General features: G+C 43.5%; 1 protein-coding gene across 1 annotated transcript in view; it reads right to left on the bottom strand.

Moving 5' to 3' along the window:
* HADH (hydroxyacyl-CoA dehydrogenase) overlaps positions 1-20,939 on the bottom strand; it is a 47,698-nt gene that overhangs the window by 8,481 nt on the left and 18,278 nt on the right. Inside the window, exons 2-5 of the mRNA XM_003796346.3 lie at positions 15,403-15,531; positions 11,910-12,067; positions 7,534-7,660; positions 3,416-3,505 (exon numbers count right to left, since the gene is read on the bottom strand). Of these exons, the coding sequence (XP_003796394.1) occupies positions 3,416-3,505; positions 7,534-7,660; positions 11,910-12,067; positions 15,403-15,531 (504 nt within the window). The remainder of the gene's footprint in view (positions 1-3,415; positions 3,506-7,533; positions 7,661-11,909; positions 12,068-15,402; positions 15,532-20,939) is intronic.

Raw genomic sequence — 20,939 nt, 5'->3', positions numbered from 1 at the left:
CCATGGCGTAAATAAGAACAAAGAAGGAGGCATTGCTTTACTGGACTTCAAGCTATACTATAGCTTGGCTATAACCAAAACAACACTGTACCGGCACAAAAACAGACATAGACCTATGGATCAAAACAGAGAACCTAGAGATGAAATCATCTCCATATTCCCATCTGATTTTTGACAAAACAGATAAAAACATACACTGGGGGAAAAAAATCCCTATTTTAATAAATGGTGCTGGGAAAACTGGATAGCCACATGTAAAAGACTGAAACAGGATCTGCACCTCTGACAGCTCACAAAAATTGACTAATTGACTCAACCATGGATAAAAGACTTAAGCCTAAGGCAGAAAATGCTGGAAAAACTCTTATAGATATAGGCCTAGGCAAAGCATTCATGAAGAAGACCCCCCAAACAATCACAACAACAAAAATAAATAAATGGGACCTGATAAAATTAAAAAGCTTCTGCACAGCCAAGGACATAATCAAAAGAGCAATTAGACAACTCATAAAATGGGAGAAAATATTGTATGCTATACATCTGATTAAGGACTGATGACCAGAATCTACAAAGAACTCAAGCAAATTAGCAAGAAACAATCAAACAACCCCATCAAAAAGTGAGCAAAAGACATGAATGGAAACTTTTGAAATGAAGCTATACTAATGGCCAAACTCATGAAAAAAATGCTCAACATCTCTAATCATTAGTGAAATGTGAATGGAAACCACAATGAGATATTACCCAGCTCCAGTGAGAATGGCTCATAATATGTCACAAAACAACAGATGCCGGTGTGGATGTGGAAAGAAAGGAGCTCTTACACACTGTTGCAACCTCTGTGTAAACTGGTACAAATTTTCTATGGAAAATTGTATGGAGATACCTCAAACAACTTAAAGGAGACCTACCATTTGACCTAGCAATCCCACTGCTGGATAAATAGCCAAAGGAAAAAAGCTCATTTTATAAAAAGGACACCTGCACTCGAATGTTTATAGCAGCACAATTCACAATCACCAAGACGTGAAAACAACCCAAGTGCCCACCAATATATGAATGGATTAATAAAATGCCTTGTAAACATACTATGGAGTACTACTTAGCCATTAAAAAGAATAGCAATCTAGTATGTTTTGGACAACATGGAGGGAACTAGAAATCATTCTTCTAAGTGAAACATCACAAGAGTAGAGAAACAAACACATGTACTTAATACCAAACTGGAACTAACTGATCAGCACTTAAGACACTATTGCCCACAGAAGCTATCCCATGTCACCAGCTATTATTATTCTGGTGACACAACCAAGAAAGGTCTTACAATATCCTACATTACCCCATGTTTTAAAAACTGCAATAGCTAATCCAAGTGCAAACATGAGTTAACTGGTGACCCTGGGACCCATCAGCAAAGTGTCAGTGTGCATACGGAAGTAAATCTCAATGAAAATCAAGTTTGGGGGCTGGATAAATCCACACCTACTGTGTGTAGTGCACCCTATCTGAAGGGCACCCATGACATGTATAACTTTGACTCAATCTGCACAGAAACAAAGTCTGTAAACAAAAAGTGTATCCCCCAATATTCTGAAGTAAAAAATAAAAATAAAAGAAAAACTCTGTCTCCACATTCTTGGGGAGGTGGAATTGAGAAATTCCTTGTGTCTTCCCACTTAGTGCTATGCAGAGTAAACACCTTCTCTGCTGTAAACCCTGCTGTCTCTGCATACTGGCTTTCTCTCAAGCAACCACAGAAACTCAGGATAAGATACCTGAGGATGTGAAGCATAACATATGTAAGGTTAAAAGTCAGAAAGCAGCCTGAGAAAAATACAGATTTCAATTATAATAGTCATTTTTCACTACAGAAAGAGCTCCTAGAGTTCATAAGGAAAAAGTGCTAAAACTCACAAATTTAAGCTCACTAGTAATCAAAGAAAGTCATTAGAACAAAACAGCATTTTTGCTGATAAGATTCACATGAGTTTCTTCCCAATTATAAAAGTCGATCCTGTTGAGGACGCAGAGAGACAGATACTCTCAGAATGTTGGCGGAACATAAAGAGACATTCTCCTTTAAGAAAGCAATTTAGTTTTATGTGATTGTACCCCTTACATTTTTCAGACTTTTATTTATTAAGTATGTTATTTACTGCACTTACTATGTGCCAGGTACTAGTCTACGTACTTTACAGTATTAATTCATTTATTCCTTATAATAACCCCGTGAGATAGGTACTATTATTACCCCTATGTGAGGCATCAGGACACTGAGGCACAGAGAGGTTAAGTAACTTGCCCAAGATCACACATCTAAGAAATGCCAAAGCCCGGATTTGCACCTAGTGGAGCTAGTCCATCCCACTATCTTCCCATGAAATTTTATTATGAAGGCTCCGCACCTGTAGCTCAAGTGGCTAAGGCGCCAGCCACATACACCTAAGGTGGCGAGTTCGAATCCAGCCCGGGCCTGCCAAACAATGATGGCCACAACCAAAAAATAGCCAGGCATTGTGGCGGGCGCCTGTGGTCCCAGCTACTTGGGAAGCTGAGGCAGGAGACTCGCTTGAGCCCAGGAGTTGGAGGTTGCTGTGAGCTGTGATACCACAGCACTCTACCCAGGGGGACAGCATAAGGCTCTGTCTCAAAAAAAAAAAAAGAAATTTTATTATGAAAACACATTCCAGAAACACTAGCGTCATTCTTCTGTGTCAGGTATTGGTAAAGTATAATATTATGGGCCAAATCCAACCCGCAGCCTATTTTTGCAAATACAGTTTTACTTAATCACAGCCACACTCTATAGCTGCTTTCAGGTCACAACAACAGAATTGAGTAGTTCCAACAGAGACTGTATGACCTAAAATATTTACTATCTGGGCCTCTACAGAAAGGTTTGCCAACCCCTGTCTAATGTGGTTGCCATATATCGTCTGATGCTTCATTAAGAGCTTAAATAACTGCCCCAGGAAGCCCTAAAATATCATACAGAGAAAGAGTTCTGGGATGATCGAACAAGGACAATTTTATGAGACAAAAAGTTCCCATCCTTGCAGCTGCTGTGGCCATTATGATGGAAAAATGAACCATCACTCTCCATGAATTAATGATTATGCTGCTAGAGATAATTATTAGTTTTCTCCTACACTTCCATTTCTTTATCTTTTTGCCTCTGACTGATGTTCTTTCTAATACTATTACTTTCTTCCACTAATAAAGCATAACTGGGTAAGAAAGTGCAACCACAACATCTCTGTGCAACCATGCCATGAATGTGATTTTCATTCATTCTGGGTGGGGCCAGCCTGGGCAGCAGAGCAGAGAGAAAGGACAGGTACCAGGCCCACACCCCTCTCCTGAATAAGTCAGGTCCAGGAAAAATCACCTCCCTCCCAAGCTACCCATCCTCTACCTTGCAAGAAACAGGATGCTTTCCCAGAGCCTTGCTGAAGTCTACCAGAGATTCAAATGTCTTCTGGCTGGTCATCGGTGTTTTAATGACCTGGAAAGGCAAAGTAAAGACTTCAGTAGGATGATTCAAAGAAACATTAATCAAACGGGTCCATACAGGTGACAAAAATAATTTTAGTTTCAGCACAGAAATGGGGATCTCAAGTCAGAATCAAAATATTTCCCACAATGTCCCTTTTGAGACAACGCAGTACTGCAGAATGTACAAAAGCAAGGATCGCGAGTGTGTAGGGCAGTTTTACAGACTTCATGGCTGAGACAGACCTAGGTTCAATTATACTACCCACAGGCTGTGTGACTTTGGGCATGTTTCTTGAAATCTAAATGACACTGAGATCACTCTTTCCAGCTCAAAAAGTTGAGGTGAGAATGAACCCTGATTGGGGGTAAAGGCCAAGTGCAGCCCCTGAGAGGTAGGAAGTGCTCACTCGGGAAGCGCTGCTTTTACTGTTTTACTTGCCTTTGTCAATGACTTCAGCAAGGTAACCCAAGTAGAGGAGGACATGGTGATGGCCCTTAACATTCTCTGCAGGAACCCCACCCTCTCCTATCATAGACAAGGAGAAAGAGCCCCATGCACCCAAGTCATATACATGACTTCCCCTCCCACGTCCCCATGCTCTCGCACACAGATGTCCCAGAGACCAATGGCCCTGAAAAGGGCGGCCTGCACTGACATGACTGCAGCCAGGGGCTGCCCCCTGCTCCTGCAACCCACCTGAGTGGCAAGGGAGGAAGCACAGGCAGGCACACAGCTGCCCCCTCAATGGCATCTACGGGAGATGGCATTGAGCAGAATGCTTGGCACTGCTGGCCCCTCAGGAGACATTCAGAGAATTCATCTACTGAAGTTAGACTTTGGTAAAGGAAAAGACACGGGAGAATTTAAACTTTATATTCATATATTTAAATATATATATATATATATAAAATATAGAGGATGCGAAAATACTTATGCACACTGTAAGGGAAAAAATGCATTAAATTTGTAATACAAATGTAATAAAACTATATTAAATTGTCAAACAATTTAAATGTAAAACATTTGACTTCTGCAATTACCAGAGGTGCTCAATGTGACTTGCATTCATCTTTTGTTATCAATATATGCTGAGTATTACAATATAGTTTTTTCCTTTCTTAAAATATGTATATACATTTTTGCACCCTGTGTGTGTGTACAAAACTTAAGTGCCAGTAAAGAACTTCAACCAGAGTCAAAGCAAACAACTTCAACTTCAGACCCTTTATGTGATCTGAGGCAAGTGCCTCCCCTCCCTTCTATGAAATGGGGATCATGACATTTGACACATCCTCCCCTAGTAGGAGGGCCATCTGGTTTAATGAGCTAAGGAGCCACTGTCCGCACAGGGATGAAAGGTGCTTGTAAACAAAGAGAGCTCTCACTTGTGTTTTAATGTGATCAGATCCCAAGACAACTATGGCCCAGGTAGACAACTATGGCCCTGGCTGCCACCTTGGCCAAGCTGCCATGGTCATACCTTACCCCCTGTCTGGGTCCACGCACAAGTACCATGTTATGACACTAGGGGAGTTGAATGAGGGGAAATACAAAAAAGCACCATGGAGCTGGAGAGGAGTAGCAGGATGGCAAGATGTTACCAGAAGCTGTTGTGGGACCACAGATCAAACGGCAGTCCAGAGCCATTTGAAAACAAGTCTAAGAAGTCTTCCTCAGAGGCTGGGAATGGTGGCTCACGCCTGTAATCCTAGCACTCTGGGAGGCAGGTGGATCATCTGAGCTCAGGAGTTCGAGACCAACCTAAGCAAAGTGAGACCCCATCTCTAAAAAATAGCTGGATGTTATGGCAGGCACCTGTAGTTCCAGCTACTTGGGGAGGCAAGAGGATCATGTGAGCCCAAAAGTTTGAGTTTGCTGTGACCTATGACACCTCTATCCAGGGAGGTTCTGTCTCAAAAAAAAAAAAAAAAAAAAAAGGTACATTTTCTAGAAAATGATAACATTTGCTAAGCATTAGCCATTAACAACTAACATGCTATATCTCCAAAGACAAAGGCAGGCATCAACAGATAAATGTAGTTGAAAACAACATTATCAAAATAAATCTATAGAATGGCACCTTATCTCCAGAACACTGTGTACATGATATAGTGACTAAAGCAATTATTTAGTCTCTAAGTACTGAAATGTTGAAAACTCCATGTTGTTCCTTTGTTTTTTTTCTTCATAAGGATAAATGTTTCTTCTGTTTCCAGAACTCCTGCTCTTCATTACTTAACTTCTTCAAAAACAGCTTTAGAGAGGTGGGCATGGTGGCTCACGCCTATAATCCTAACACTCTGGGAGGCCAAGCTGGTAGATTTAGTAGAGACGAGGTCTTGTTCTTGCTCAGGCTAGACTTGAGTTCAAGACCAGCCGGAACAAGAGCAAGACCTCGTCTCTATTAAAAATAGAAAACACTAGCTGGGCATTGTGGCTGGCATCTATAGGCCCAGCTACCTGGAAGTCTGAGGCAGGAGGATCACTTGAACCCAGGAAGTTAAGGTTGCTGGGAGCTATGACACCACAGCACTCTACCCAGGGTAAGAGATTGAGACTGTTTCAAAAAACAAATAAACAAACAGCTTTAGAAAATGGGAGAAAATCTGAAGGAGCTGAGAGGCAACGATAGGACAGATCAATTTCCTCTGCAAGGTGATCAAGTTGTCACTTGAGAAAACCCTATAAGAAAATGTAGTAACTGGTGAGACTTATTAAAAATGCTTATGCTGTGGCTAGGCACAGTGGCTCATGCCTATAATCCTAGCACCCTGGGAGGCCAAAGTAAGAGGATCAATGAGGTCAGGAGTTTAAAGAGCAGCCTGGGCAAAAGACCGACCCCATCTCTACTCAAAGTAAAAAAATTAGGTGGATGTGGTAGCATATTCCTGTACTCTCAGCTACCTGAAAAGCTGGAGTAGGATCACTCAAGTCCAGGAATTTGAAGTTGGAGTGACCTATGATGGCACCATTGCACCTTAGCCTGGGCAACAGAGCGAGACGTTGTTGTCAAATAAAGGAATAAAGCTTATGCTGGGTGGAACAATGAGTGAAAGAGATATAAAGGAAGGAAAAGAAAGGGATCTGGAGGAGGAGAAGGTAGAAGTGAAGAGCACAGACCCTGATGCACACCCCCTGGTCAGCCTGGCCAGCCTTTGCTGGTCTGCCTGGCTCCACTTCCCCACTCATCCCCCCCAGTCAGTCCCTGACACACACCCCCAGAGAGGCCTGGCCAGCCTTTGGAGGTCTGCCTGGCTCCACTTCCCCACTTATCCCCCACAGTTCGCACGGCAGTAACTCCTCCACCTCAGAACAAATGCTACTTTAACAGCGGCTACATCTTAGACCCTGTAATTAGCCCCCTATAAAAGGCAAGTTGCCACAGTTCAGGTGCAAATGGTCTATGGTGACTCCATCTCCCTTGCAGGGACGCTAGGCAGGTGAGCAGAAGCTGAATGCTGGGAAACCCTCCCTGGTTCTTCCCTCCACCTCCCAGGTTAGCTGCGTTTAATAGGTCCAGTCACAGCACACAGGAGACACGCCTCCTCGGGGTTCAATACTAAGGTGCTGTTATACAGGCTGGAATTCATCACAGGAATGGTGGGAAAGGCAGTACAGCACAGTCTGTACAGCATGGGGCAGACTGACCTCGACAAAAAACATGCACATGTACAATATCCCCCAGGGTCCCATCAGCCAGTGGTCGCCAGTGCTGCCTTCCCAGTCTAAGGCCTCTTAGTACTGCCCACCAGTCCTGGCTCAAATCAATAAATAACACCCCACAAAGTTAACAACTTTCCTCAAGATCACTGGTCAAAACAGGGCTGCAAAGAATGCACAAGGGCCTTCCTAGATATTAGACACTTTTGTTTTCCTTTTGTTCTGAAAAAGACAGACTAGGGCAAGAGAAACAAGCACAGGGATAGCCTTCTGTCCTTCTGTTAAAAGCCATGTGATGCAATCCTCGGTGGCAAGGCCAATGTTACTCAGAAGAGCAGGACTGAGAAAGCCAGGAGAACATGCAGACATGAACTGACCTCCACGAGTTTCATCAGGGGCACTGGATTGAAGAAATGGAGGCCAGCAAATCGGTCTTGTCTGGTGGTGGCATTGGCTATGCTGGTGATCTGTAAAGAGGAAGTGTTGCTGGCAAAGATTGTATGTCTGTGGAGAGAAACATGGTGGCGTATGAGAAGAAGGCACCCTTTGGAAACAATCAGCAGGCACCACTGATGGGTGCAATGCACACTGCCTGCTGACAGACAGATCTGTTGTCCCCTCCCACTGAGGAAGTCAGGGAAAAGATGTTCCTTCACACAAGAGGCTGAGAACAAAGGACCTTTATTTGAATTTTGAAATTTTAAATTAAAAAAAATGGAATTACCTGTTCCAAAGATATATATATATATATATGTATATATATACACTTTACCAGTCCTTCCTTAATTGTGGGGAACAAAATTTCTCCCGTCTACTTACATTAGTTAAGCTTCATGGTATGTAAGAATAAAAGGAGGTGAGTAATTGAGCAAGCTACTTAACCAACCCAAGTCACAATGACTGAAAGGATATATCACAGACACCTAAAAATCAACAGAAAATCCTAAACACACACCTAAATCCTCAACCAAAAACATCTGAAAATAAACATGAATTAAGACCATTTCAAAAGAATTAAAATGAAAACAGAAAAAAAACCAACATGGTCTGAAAGAAGTTTGAAGGTTACACAGGTACACTGGAGAAGAGAGGACACAGGCATACGCCTGATATGTGTAAGGTATTCTGTTTACAAAATCCCCTCAAAAAGCACTGCCATCTTATTTTGTGTGTACAAAATATTAACTTATTGATTTTTAAAAATTCACACTGACTTAAACCAAATTTAGTTTCTTATGACCACAGTAAAGTGGGCTGCCCTAGACATGGTAGGTAAATCTTTTAAGTAGGCTGGCCAACTTCCAGGCTTTCCTAGAGCACCACCTTGTGGACAAAAATACACAAAATTACAACCACATGGCCCTGGTCAGAGGGCAGGCAGCCAGCCCAGTGATCCCTTACTGACCAGATTCGGTGGGGTCCCTGCTCACTTAAAGGGCAACACCACCATCTGCCTGAAACCAGGGACAGATGAGAAGGAACCCAAGGCAGAAGGGAGGAGAAACCAGTAATTTAAAGCAAAGAGAATAGAGGTGACAGGCAAGGTCAGTGCAGGTAGGTGGCTGGCTGAGAGCATTTGCTTTCAAGGCACAGTACACCTGCCTTCTCAAGCCACTGCCAAGTTAGGTCATTCAAGGGCCAGGTAGAAGAGCTATTTTTTTTTTTTTTTAATGATCTATTTTTAAGGTTTTAAAATTTTATTTTTCAAAGCTTCTTGATTTTTGGTCAATGGGGAAATATAAACTATGCTATGTTACAAAAAGTAATGAAAAAAGATCCTCTGCCAATAGCAATATTTGTAGCTGACACAAGCACTCTAGAAGCTTGAACCACAACAGCAGCCTGGGTGCCAGGCTGTGCCAGCATGATTCCCTTAAGAAGAGCAGGAGTTATTTCAAAAGTTAGTGTTACAATTGCAATACAGTACCTATTAAGAGGACAGTTGAAGGGCCACTGTCCTGCTAAAAGGGGAAACTCATTTGGTAAAACAATGAAGTGACATCAGAGCCTAGGCCTGGTGTCTCCAGTCCGAGGCACTCTGACACCTTTAGAGGAAAATGTCTCTCCCCAGAAGATCTCTCCAAATCAGGCCAGGCTGGTTCTGCTCCTAACAGCTGTCATACTGCCTCCTCCTCCTTCTTTTTTTGCAGTTTTTTTTTGGCCGGGGCTGGGTTTGAACCCACCAACTTTGGTATATGGAGCCAGCGCCCTACTCTTTTGAGCCACAGGCACCGACCCCACACTGCCTTCTTTCAACACAAATGTAATGTATTTATATATTCAACACACAATATTGCCTTATGTTCCCCCAAACCACTCATTTTCCTAGAAATTCCTGACTCTCTTGGACCATCTTTTGTCTTTCTGCCACTCACATACCAAAAAAACTATTTTTCTCTTAAACATACTAAAAGAAAACCTATACCACAGCATGGTGATCACTAGCAATGCCCCAAGACTCCCAGGGTCTAATAATGAGAAGACAAGAGCGGGTGGTGGGGACAGCAAAAGAATGAAGAATCTCGCTTTGTCCAAAGGCTCAGGGCTCAGCTCTGGCTTGCCCTGTGGCCTTGGTCAAGCCTTTCATTTGCACTTCTTATATTGCTACTGGGAAAGTCAAGCTCTTTTCCATGTTGCTGCTGTTTCACCAGAGCTTCCAATGGAAACACTATCACTTGAATAAATTTTCTTCTCCCATGACAGTAACTATAAAACTTGGCAGTAAAGTTGTGTCTCAACAAAACTGCTTAAAAGCAAACTTCAGTAATAGTGGTGACCCACAATAAACACAAAGAGGCAGAGGATAGCTGAAGGCCAGAGCAAGTCCCATCTTCAGAGTCCCTGCCATGGCTATGCCCTTTCCCTTCACCTGTCACATATGCTTTACACCCACTCAGGTCAAACAGCCTGGTGTGGTAACTGATGCACAGTAGGCACCCAGGAAATGTGAGCTGAATTTAATTAGGTTCCTTAACAATTCTGTACAGTAGGCGTACTACTGCTATTTTATACACAGGAAAACTAGTCTTAGAAAGTTAGAACTGGAAAGGTCTTAGAAATTACGCTAAACCCCTCAATTCACATTACAGATAATAAAACTGAGGACCTCTCTAGGGTCAGAGGGAGAAGCAGACCTCACTCCCCTCAACCACTCTTCTGTGACCGACACCGACACCAGGGGGCAGTCAGGTCCTTCACTGTCACTAGGAATTCTTCGAATAAAGAACAAACAGCTTGATAAAACTCCCTTTCCTCGAGTGGATGTTTCATTATCTTGGAAAGTTCATACTGAGTTGGGATCCAGCACCATCATCAAGAGTGTCTTGTTTTTGTCAGATATTCCTATAGCCCAGGGGTCCTCAAACTATGGCCCACGGGCCACATGCAGCCCGCCGAGGACATTTATCCGGCCTGCTGGGTGTTTTTGCCATCGCTGCCTGTCCTGCTTAGCAGCTAAATCGTCCCGGGGCCCGCAGTCCTGCCCTCCAACAGTCTGAGGGACAGTGAACTGGCCCCTGTTTAAAAAGTTTGAGGACCCCTGCGTAAGCCCCTAAATGCCAATGTGAAATGCCTGAGCACGCTGATTAGCAGAGTGCTACACAGATGACAGAAAGACAAGTCCTTTCTCTTTGTCAAGGACAGTGCCTCTAAGGCAGTGGATCTCACCTTCCTAATGCCGTGACCCTTTAATACAGTTTCTCATGTTGTGGTGACCCCCCCAACCATAAACTTATTTTCATTGCTACTTCATAACTGTAATTTTGCTACTGTTATGAATCATAATGTAAATATCTGATATGTAGGATGTATTCAGGCGACCCCTATGAAAAGGTCTTTTGATCCCCAAAGGGGTTGCGACCCACAGGTTGAGACCTGCTGCCCTAAGCTACTAGGCCACACAGTTCTGAGGACTGACACTGCAGTAAGCTGGTATGCAAGTGTCTCTTTTTAGCCACAACTCAATGATGGCTCCCTGAGAATTAACTTTTGTCATATAATCTTATTCTGTCATTCAGTTCCAACCAAGAAGGGTATGGCCAAGCAAGTCACAGAAAGAGCATGAATCAATCAGATGTCACAGTTGCCAAAAGCCAACAGTGGAAGGCTCTGGATTCTGAGGGGAGGTACAGCATCACGTGAGCACAAGCTGTGGATGTGCAGGAAGAGCGTGCTCTGGGCGCCCTATACTCTCTGCTGCCACCTTTTGATGAGAATCCTGGTAAGAATTCAATGCTCCTTTAATTAATCCTCCTAAGACTGTTTTGACTGAACCCAGAGAAGCTCAAAAGAGGACAGTTCTCGAGAACTGTGTATAAACAGTGAGGCATTCTCTTCAACTAACTTATTCTGTTTTCTTCACCCCAAATTGGGGGAAATGAGAAATTGCTCTGAGGTTTCTCTGCAGACGTTCAAGTACATACCCAGGCCTCCTCCATTTTCGGGCACAGGAGGACCAAGAGCAACATGCTGCTAGAAACAAGCCTGTCCCTGGATGGACTCCTCCATTTTACCTTGGGTACTTCACCTTCATTTGGGGCAGGTCAAGCCTCAGGGAGCAAACTGGGAATGGGAGAATGGAGAACAAAAGCCATAGTCCTGGCTCTGCTGGATTTCCAGCAGTGGAGCCATAGGAGAGGTGGATGGATTTGGTCAGAAGGTTCCGTCCTGGAAAAAGGCAATAAACAAAGAGGAAAGCGCAAAGCCCGAGGAGGGAGCCCTCAGAACCTGACAAGGATGTCCAGGGGTCACATACTCAGCAGCAAACTTGTCCAGCCTTTTGAAGAGCTCATTCTTCATCTTCAGATTCTCTACGATAGCCTCTACCACCAGGTCTGTGCTGTGGACTACGGCAGCTGCGTCTGTGCTGGTTGAGATGCTACTCAGGGTCTTCTCCACAAATTCATCACCAGCCTAATACATCGGGAGGAAGGAGAAAAGAACATTTATTCAGTTCCCCAGAAACAGGGTGTGTTTTACTGTTAAGGCAGAAGGAAAGAGGAGGACCAGGAGAGACCAGCACACCGGATACACTTGAACGAACCCTCAGGTTCTGAGAAACAAAACTCCCTACATTTCTGCTTAGGGACGATGGCATCTCAGTCTGCCTCTAGACGCCACAGCAAGAGTCGGCCTGGGAACAATCCCTACTGTGTGATCTTTCACATTCTTAGCTAGCTCTGCTTGGGTTACTAAACTGTCTGTTCACAGCACCTGTTTTGGAGCCCATGAATATCCATGAACCCTATAGTTTGTCCTTCAACAAAATCGTAGGAGATTAGCTTAGCACCATATGTTAGTCTTAGAGGTGGTGCTGCCTAGTCCTCTCTAAGAGGTGGCGGAGACTAGCTGAGTATGGCAAGAGCTGGGGTCAGAAAGCTGAACTTAGAAGTCACTGCCCAAATAATAATCACTTATGTGCCAGCACCTCAACTACAAATATTGCTCAACTCTCAAGTAGCAGCTCCTGAGGAGTCTGGTCTCCTGCTGTCTCTCTCCCCTGCCAGGCCACTGTGGCAGAGGGAGGGGTCAGCTTCACCTTGGCTGCCTGACCCACTGTATTTATCTAGCTCTGTGCTGACCTGTACAAGAGTCCCAAGTGGCAGTTGAGCTCTTGAAATGTGGCTACTCTGAATAGCAGGCGTTTGAAAAACAAGCTAGACACGGCCTCTGCTCTCGAAGAGGCTGCAGTTTTCATTTTTCTTTGTTTTCCTCCTATGACTCCAGGTCTCCACAAACAGACCTCAATTAGGGCAGAAACGGAGATGGTGTCTCCATAAGCTGCCATTTTATTTCAAGAGGTAATTTGTCCACAGGGTATGAAAATAGTTCTTAATCTGCAAAAGCATGGAATAAATAACTGGGCACTAGATCTGAGCTATCAAATGGAAATATAACGTGAGATTATAGCTAATTTTAAATTTTCTATCACCTACATTAAAAAAAGCAAAGACACTGACAGGTGAAATTAATTTATTTATTTAACCCAATATATGTAAGATACTATCACTTCAACATGTAATCGATATTAAAAAATACTGAGATGTTTTATGTTCCTTTTCTATGCAGCCTTTAAAATCTGAAGTCTATTTCACACTCAGAGCACTGCTATTAAGAGTAGCCACATTTCAAGCACTCAACTGCCACTTGGGACTCTTGTACAGGTCAGCACAGAGCTAGATAAATACAGTGGGTCACCCAGCCAAGGCAAAGCTGACCCCTCCCTCTGCCACAGTGGCCTGGCAGGGGAGAGAGACAGCAGGAGACCAGACTTCTCAGGAGCTGCTAGTCGGGAGTTGAGCAATTTGCATTTAGGCCTCTCTTTTTACCCTCAGGGTGTGGCTCAGAGCCAGGGAGACAATCCGCTGAAATTCTACAGAGTAAACAGGGGAAAATGAAGGTTATGTGGGTTCAGACTCTCTCTGTCCTTCACTCCAAGGCTCAGGCCAGGGCTCTTATAACCCCGTCCACCTGGACCCTCCTCTTTAACACCCCCTATATGGGATCCCCACCCTATGATTAAGAACACAAGGGACAAGTGAAAGAGATCTTAATATTCATCTTGAGATTTATTCTTTGTAGTTCATCAAGGAGAAGATAGAATTATCTCCACTCCCACCCTTCTGGTTTTTAAAAGGTCAGTAGACATTAGGGAAAATCCTAGTCAAAACCACAATGAAATGCCACCTTACACCTAAGATGGCTACAGTGAAAAATAAAAAAACCAGAAAATGGCAAATGTTGTTCAGGATATGGAGAAATTATAACCCGCTACTGGTGAGAATGTAAAATGATATGGTCACTGTGGAAAACAGGTTGTTGGTACCTCAAAAAGGTAAACATAGGATGTCCACACAACCCGCCAATTCCTCTTCTAAGTATATACTCCAAAGCACTGAAAACAGAGATTCAAACTAACAGTTACAAATGATCCTTATACGTTATTAGCAAGATGAAAATGACTCAATTCCATCAATAAATGAATGGATGAAGGAAACGTGGTACATATGTGTAAAGGAATACTATTTATCCATAAAAAGAAATGAAATTGGGACCCATGAAGAACTCTGAAAACTTTACACAAGGTGACAAGTCGGACGCAGAAGAGTAAATATTGTATAGTTCCACATATATGAAATGTGTGAATGTAATTAATGCCCTTGGTTAAGATGGTTAACATGGCAAATTTACGTTACATATATTTTACTACAATAAAAATTTTTAAAAGGCAATTAGACATACCACGGTGGATACCACAGGTAAAAAAATAACCACAAAAGCCCTATTTACACAATTCTCTGCATACAGAGAGAAAATCCATCCAGGCCCCAAGAAAACAGGTGACAAAAGGAAAAAAAAGTTTGGTTGGGTAGGGCCCGCACCTGTGGTTCAGTGAGTAGGGCATCGGCCCCATATACCGAGGGTGGCAGGTTCAAACCCGGCCCTGTACAAACTGCAACAAAAAGCAGCCAGCCCTTGTGATGGGTGCCTGTGGTCCCAGGTACTCGGGAGGCTGAGGCAAGAGAATCGCCCAAGCCCAGGAGCTGGAGGTTGTTGGGAGCTGTGATGCCACAGCACTCTACCAAGGGTGACAAAGTGAGACTCTGTCTCTAAAAAAAAAAAAAAAAGTTTGGTTGGGTAACTTGTGCAGTATTTCTAATTAAATGCAAACTCCTAAGTCAAAGTATACTGGAAAAGTGGCAAGGTCCCATGAGAAAGTTGGTAGACCAGCGTTCTCAATCTCCTGAGAATCTTCTCTCTCTTCTGCTCCTGGAAAGTGAGAATGATTCAATGTATATTCTCCCCTCTAGTTGATCACAAATGGGAATAAGTTATTATCCAAGCATCCAAGCTTCTACCTAAATACCAAGTTAATATTCTCTTTTTAACTCACAAGTACAAAAATTATCTTCCCCTTTCTTCCTCTTTCAACCTTTTAGCAAAACAAGGATTCCTCAATTCCCAATTCTCAGTGTTCTACTAGAACTAGTTTACCACCTGAAGAAACGTTCTCCTCAACCTTGAGAACCCTACAGAATAACATGGTTATTTACTTTCACTTACACATCACCCCCCACAAACGTTTAGTGATGTCAGTATATTGGCTTAAAGTTATGGGGAAATGAGTTTTACACAAACAAACAAGGAGGAGAGGGAAAACAAAGAAAGAAGGAAAGCAAAAGCCAGAAGCCCTCCCACCTCCAAATGGGAAACAGAGGCCTCGTCTAAAGGCAGTAACCAGAAATCACCTGAGGGTTTTCTGCAAACTTCTTCTTTGACACCTTCCTAAGGCTTTCCTCGATTCCCTTTTTGGATTTTGCCAGGATGTCGTCTGTTTGGTCTACTAGCACTACCGTGTGGCCAGCTGCTGCAGCAACCTGAAGCAAGAGAAGAACAATTTATTTTCAAAAGAAAGAAAATATAAAAGGTTTAAAAGAAAAGAAAAAGTAGAATCTCATTCCCCACGTGACTTCTCCCATCATGCTACTCAAAATACTGAATGAACATAATAACAAGCCAATATTAACTAAGCACACATTCCTCTCCAGGCATTGTTCTACTATTCTAACCCCCTTACATGAAATCTAACAAATTCTTCAAAACAGCCTCATGAGGTTAAGAGGCATCCCCGCAGTCAGGCAACACGATGCAGAGCTAGAATTTGAATCAAGATTCTGAAGGCCACGCTCTAAACCCCTTCCCCGCCCAGAGCCTAACACTGTGCCCAATAGGGGAGCCACTCGCTACATGTGGCTATGGAACTAAGGAAAATTAGAAATTCAGTCCCTCACTGTGCACTAGCCACATTCCCACACTCAACAGTCCACTCACAGCACCCACACAATGACCATCCTTTTCTCTGTAGAGCTGGAGCAGCCCATGCACCTCAGCCCCCAGCCCTTTTTTTTGCAGCCCCCCCCCCTTTTTTTTTGAGACAGAGTCTCAGTATATCGCCCTTGGTAGACACAGCTCACAGCAACCTCAAACTCTTGGGCTTAAGTAATTCTCTTGCCTTAGCCTCCCAATAGCTGGAAGTACAGGCATCCTCCACAATGCCCGGCTATTTTTTTTTTTTTTTTTTTGCCTGGCCAGGTTCAAACCCGCCAGCCCCAGTGCGTGTGGCTGGTGCCCTAACCACTGAGCTATGAGCACTGACCCTTCTTCTGCAGGCCTTAAATCAACAAGTCTTTAATAATTGTGGCAAAGACCCCTATCCCCAAGCACTATTTAGTGACAAGACTCAGGCATTGATTCATATACTTAAGAATTGTTAAAATTTTATGGCAAATTTTATGTTATACATATTTTGCCACAATAAAGAAAAATTTAAAAAGGCAAGTAGACACAACACTATAGATACCACAGGTAAAAATAACAATGAATGCCGTATTTGCACACTTTTCTGCCTGCATATAGGTGGAGAACTAGATTGAGTTCACTACATACATAAATGTTCTCCTCGACCTCAAATCTTGACCAAAAAGACAATTATTCATGTCTCCCATTTTCTAATCAGCACTCCCTGAATTCAGGTCAATTCAGAATGCAGGACGGTAACGCCCTTCACAGGCCACCCAGACTGAGGTAGAGACCCTGAGGTGTGGGGTTTGTTTAATGGTGCTGCCCGAGTTCATGTATAGCCAGCTTAGTAAGTTTAGCCACATGATTGACAGTGACAAGTCAATCCCTGTTTCATCACAGTTTGGCAATAGCTGCAACAAGAACCATGGAATAGGTAATGTGGCTAAAAACAGACTACTGGCTCACCTTTCATGCAAGTTTAAGTGAATTGGTTTAATCTGGAAGCTCGAGGACGCCTGTGGCCTAATACAGAGATAAACTATGCTAGAGGCCAGCACAGCTGAGATGCCCTTCAGGGTATCTGAGAAGCCCCTGCAGAACCACTGCTTTGGCACCTCTATGGCACCTCAGTAGTGCAGGAAAGAGGCAGGTTATCTGGAATGAACCTGCCCAGAAAAACAAGAAGATGACAGTAAAATCTGGTCCCCTACCATGTTCGTGATTGAAGTCAGGCAATTAAAACTCAAAACAGAAAACCAATAAAGAAAAGAAACAGAAAAGAACACAACCTAAAGGTGAAGAGGTTCAAATCCCAAAGCAACATTTGTAAGGACAGTTTTCGAAATGGTAAGACAGGTTTTAAGTGCAAGTTCATTAACAACCACACTTAAGGCTTCTCTGAGAACACTGCACACAGTGGGTTCCAGTAGGCAGCATCAGGACTGAAAAGTCTGGCACCCAGAGGGGAAGAAGGGCATGAATTATCTTGATAAAAGTACAAAGGCAAACAGCAAACCTGCCTGTCATTAGAAAAATGTGACAAGCTACAGGCAGAGAGCAGTCAAAACAATGCCCAGATGCAAACACCCATTGGTACAGGCCAAGGTTTCTCCCTAAGTGACAATAGACCAAGGCCCACCTAACCATTAACTCAAATCATGTGAAGGAAACTTGAACCTGCAAGTCAAAAAATTCAAAGTAAATGTGCAAGAGCAAATGGAGAAACTGCAGAAAAGACAACACAGGAGGCCTGAGACTGCTATCCTCTGAAAAAGGCGTGCTTGCATGGGTGGCCCTTGGTTGGCATCGCGAACTGAAGATTTCGGGAGGGTTCCTGCTATTCCCTGATAAGTATGCCTCACTGTGTCTAAACTGGGTTGTACAAACAAGGCAGTTCATGCTGAACACCTGCGTGCCTGCCTGCCTGCCCCGAGTATGGATCTTTGGAACAGGACAGTCATGACCAGCCCCAAAGAACATGGGCCCTGAGTTTCTCATGACCTCCCAACAGACAGTATTTCACACGCGTTGCCACAGACTGTTGCTGGGGGGAATAAAGTGTGTCCTTTGGGACTCTACTGGGAGATGCTCTTAGAAGTTCCTGCCTAGTCTCCTCTCACCTTCACTCCACATTCTTTTTGCCTTTGCTGGTTTTGCTTTTACCCTTTTGCTATAATAAATTATAGCACGACTCCATTGTATAGCTGGGTCCTGTGAGCCCTTCTGGTGAATCACCAAACCTGGCAAGGGGTGATGGAGAAACCCTAATGTAGAAACTAAAAACGTAAACTTCAAATCCCAGTTGGAGGTGGTGAGGAAAGGGAACTGCTCTGAGATGGGCAGCCTTGGGGAGCACAGCTGCAGGTGGGAGCAATGGTCATGGCTGGGGGCGTCATGGACAGGTGTCACTGCCGGGGGCACCTCATCTGAGGCAGGGCCAAGTGGAGGTACAGCTTGGGAACCTTTCGTGTTGGTTTTGGCTCCTCTGACTGCCCCTCCAGAATTACAAAAGTGATGTTCACTGTGTCTCTCTTGACCTCTGCCCTATTTATCCTTTGACTAGGCCAAGTGTGATTCCTCCCTGGATTCTACCTGAGCAGGTCTCAATCCCCTTCCCGCCATGTCCCCTCCAGCAGGCAGCCCTCAGGCTTGCAGGCTCCAGGAGAAGTTGGGGGAAAGAGAGGGACAGGGACAAAGGCAAACAAGGAGGGCAGTGTCCTTTTACTTAGGAAGTTAATAAGCTCATTGAGAAAACATGAAAAAGCAAACCGAACAACACAGGGTGCCCAATGAAACGAAAACCATGACGGTGAAGAATCCTGTCAGCCAGCAGATCTCACAACACTGGGGAGAAGACAAGCAGATCACACCCAGAATGGGCCCAACTTCTGAGAAATAAAGTACCAACCTTAAAGATGAGGGGTGCGCATAGCCTCCTTTCTAGAAAGCTGCTTTTAAAGTTATAATAATCATGTTTGATTATGATCATTGCTGGGCATTTTTGGTTATGTTGAAGGTAAGCTATAATGGTAGCCTCAGAATTACTTCTTTTAAAGCTATAAGCAGGACCAAACCTAGAGAGGTAGCACCTTCAAATATTTAAATAAAACCACAGAGGCATAAACCTTTGCAAAAATACTAAAAACCAGTCAGGAAAAACCATAGTAAAAACATTGTCAGCATAAATACTGACTTTTCACTTCTATCCAAAGTTCTCTGATAAACACTCCCACTGCCCCAAAGCGAGAAGACACCGAGCTAGTTCAGTCACTTCCTTTCTACCTCCTGGCATCTGAATGAGTACACCAAAAAAACACAAATATGCACACGTCGGCCAAAAAAACAGCTATTAAATCAAGGCTCTCCAGGCAACTTCCCAGGAGAGCAAAGTACACCCGTCAACTGAGTGTGAAACGTTTATTTTCCCATCTCAACACAAGATACAGGGGGCCCAAAGAGGGGCCAAATCAAGAGAGAGAAAGAACAGACCTTCTTTTCCAGAGCATTACTAACCGATCACATCCCTGCTTTGCAAAAGATTCCTCAGCCTTACTGGTCTGAAAGAGGCCACATAGCCTTTGGGAACTGCAGATTAAATTTTTATTCCTACCTCAGTCAAATGCCTGCGGTTTTGTCTACAATTTTGGACTCTCTAAAATGCCTAAACTTGCATTTCTGGTCTAGTGAGAAGGCAGTATATGTGTGCTCTAAATGCTTTCATTCCTGGCAAGTTTTAAAAAATGCTTTCTATTTCAGCCTTTCTTTCCTCGGTTATCTCACAAAACTCCTGGGAAAATATGAAGGGAAGACCCTTACAGGGTAGACATTCTACAGACACAGAAAGGACACACTCCTGCTTAAAGCAAAGCGCATCTTACAGTTAGGTCTAAACGAAGAAAATGCAGACGAAGAAAATGCAGACGAAGAAGGCCAATTTTAATTCTCCTTCAAATATTTTCTATTTTGTGGTAAAGCTCTGTGACGTAGGTCACAATGTATTACACAGCAATAAATCACCATCACAGCACCACTTCAGGTGATTTCAAGATAGACTAGCATTTTCACTTCACCCATCTGAAGAGATCAACCCCAATCTAAATATCCAAATTCCCTGCGATGTTTTCTTACAGACACATTCTAGAGACAAGGTCAACAACCTCTCAAGGGCAACTTTGTATCTAATTCATTACTGCCAACCACAGTACTTGACCTGGTGAGCATTCAATGCATGAGCAACCCATGACCCAATGCCTGGCACATATTACATGCTTAATAAAATGTCCCTGGATTAATGGTCCAATGTTCTGTGATGCTATTAATTGACTGGGAATGAGGTTGGTGTTCTTCTCCTACTGGTGTGTTAATCTAAATGGGCAACCACAGACATGGCTTCAGGATATGGGAAAACTATCTCTTACCTCCACCCAAACCATGAAAGCTGCACAACTCTCCTTACAGACTGGTTTGACAGGCTGAACTATGCTTATGGCTAAGGAGCCAGTGGCCACCTGAAAGCCAATTTATTTATTTCTGAATCATTAATGTTCTGTCTTATTTCTGCTATGAGATCCCTGAGAGCTGGGGGCAGCAACAGAAGTATCTACTATCCTCAATTAACAAAAGAACATAAACTCTTAAAATGAAACAAGACAAATGCAGCAAAAATAAAAGGTGCCATGTACTGAGTATCTACTACGTGCCAGGCTCATACTTTGCATTTTCCAAGACTATTTCTAATGAATCCAGCAACCATGCTGAAATAGAGTATACTTGCATTTCACAAAAAAACAAATTGGGATGATAGAGGTTGAATACTCGCCTAAAATCACTCAGCTGTTAAGTCATAGAGGCAGGATTAAAATTCCAGGACTGGCTCGGCGCCTGTGGCTCAAGCTTCTAAGGCGCCAGCCACATACACCTAAGGTGGTGGGTTCGAATCCCCAGCCCTGGCCCGCCAAACAACAATGATGGCTGCAACCAAAAA

The sequence above is a fragment of the Otolemur garnettii genome, unplaced genomic scaffold (assembly GCF_000181295.1).
Source record: "Otolemur garnettii isolate 467f Iridium unplaced genomic scaffold, OtoGar3 scaffold00103, whole genome shotgun sequence".
NCBI classification, from domain to species: Eukaryota; Metazoa; Chordata; class Mammalia; order Primates; family Galagidae; genus Otolemur; species Otolemur garnettii.
The sequence above is the reverse complement of the archived record's forward strand: the minus strand, read 5'-3'. Positions and strand labels throughout refer to the sequence as shown.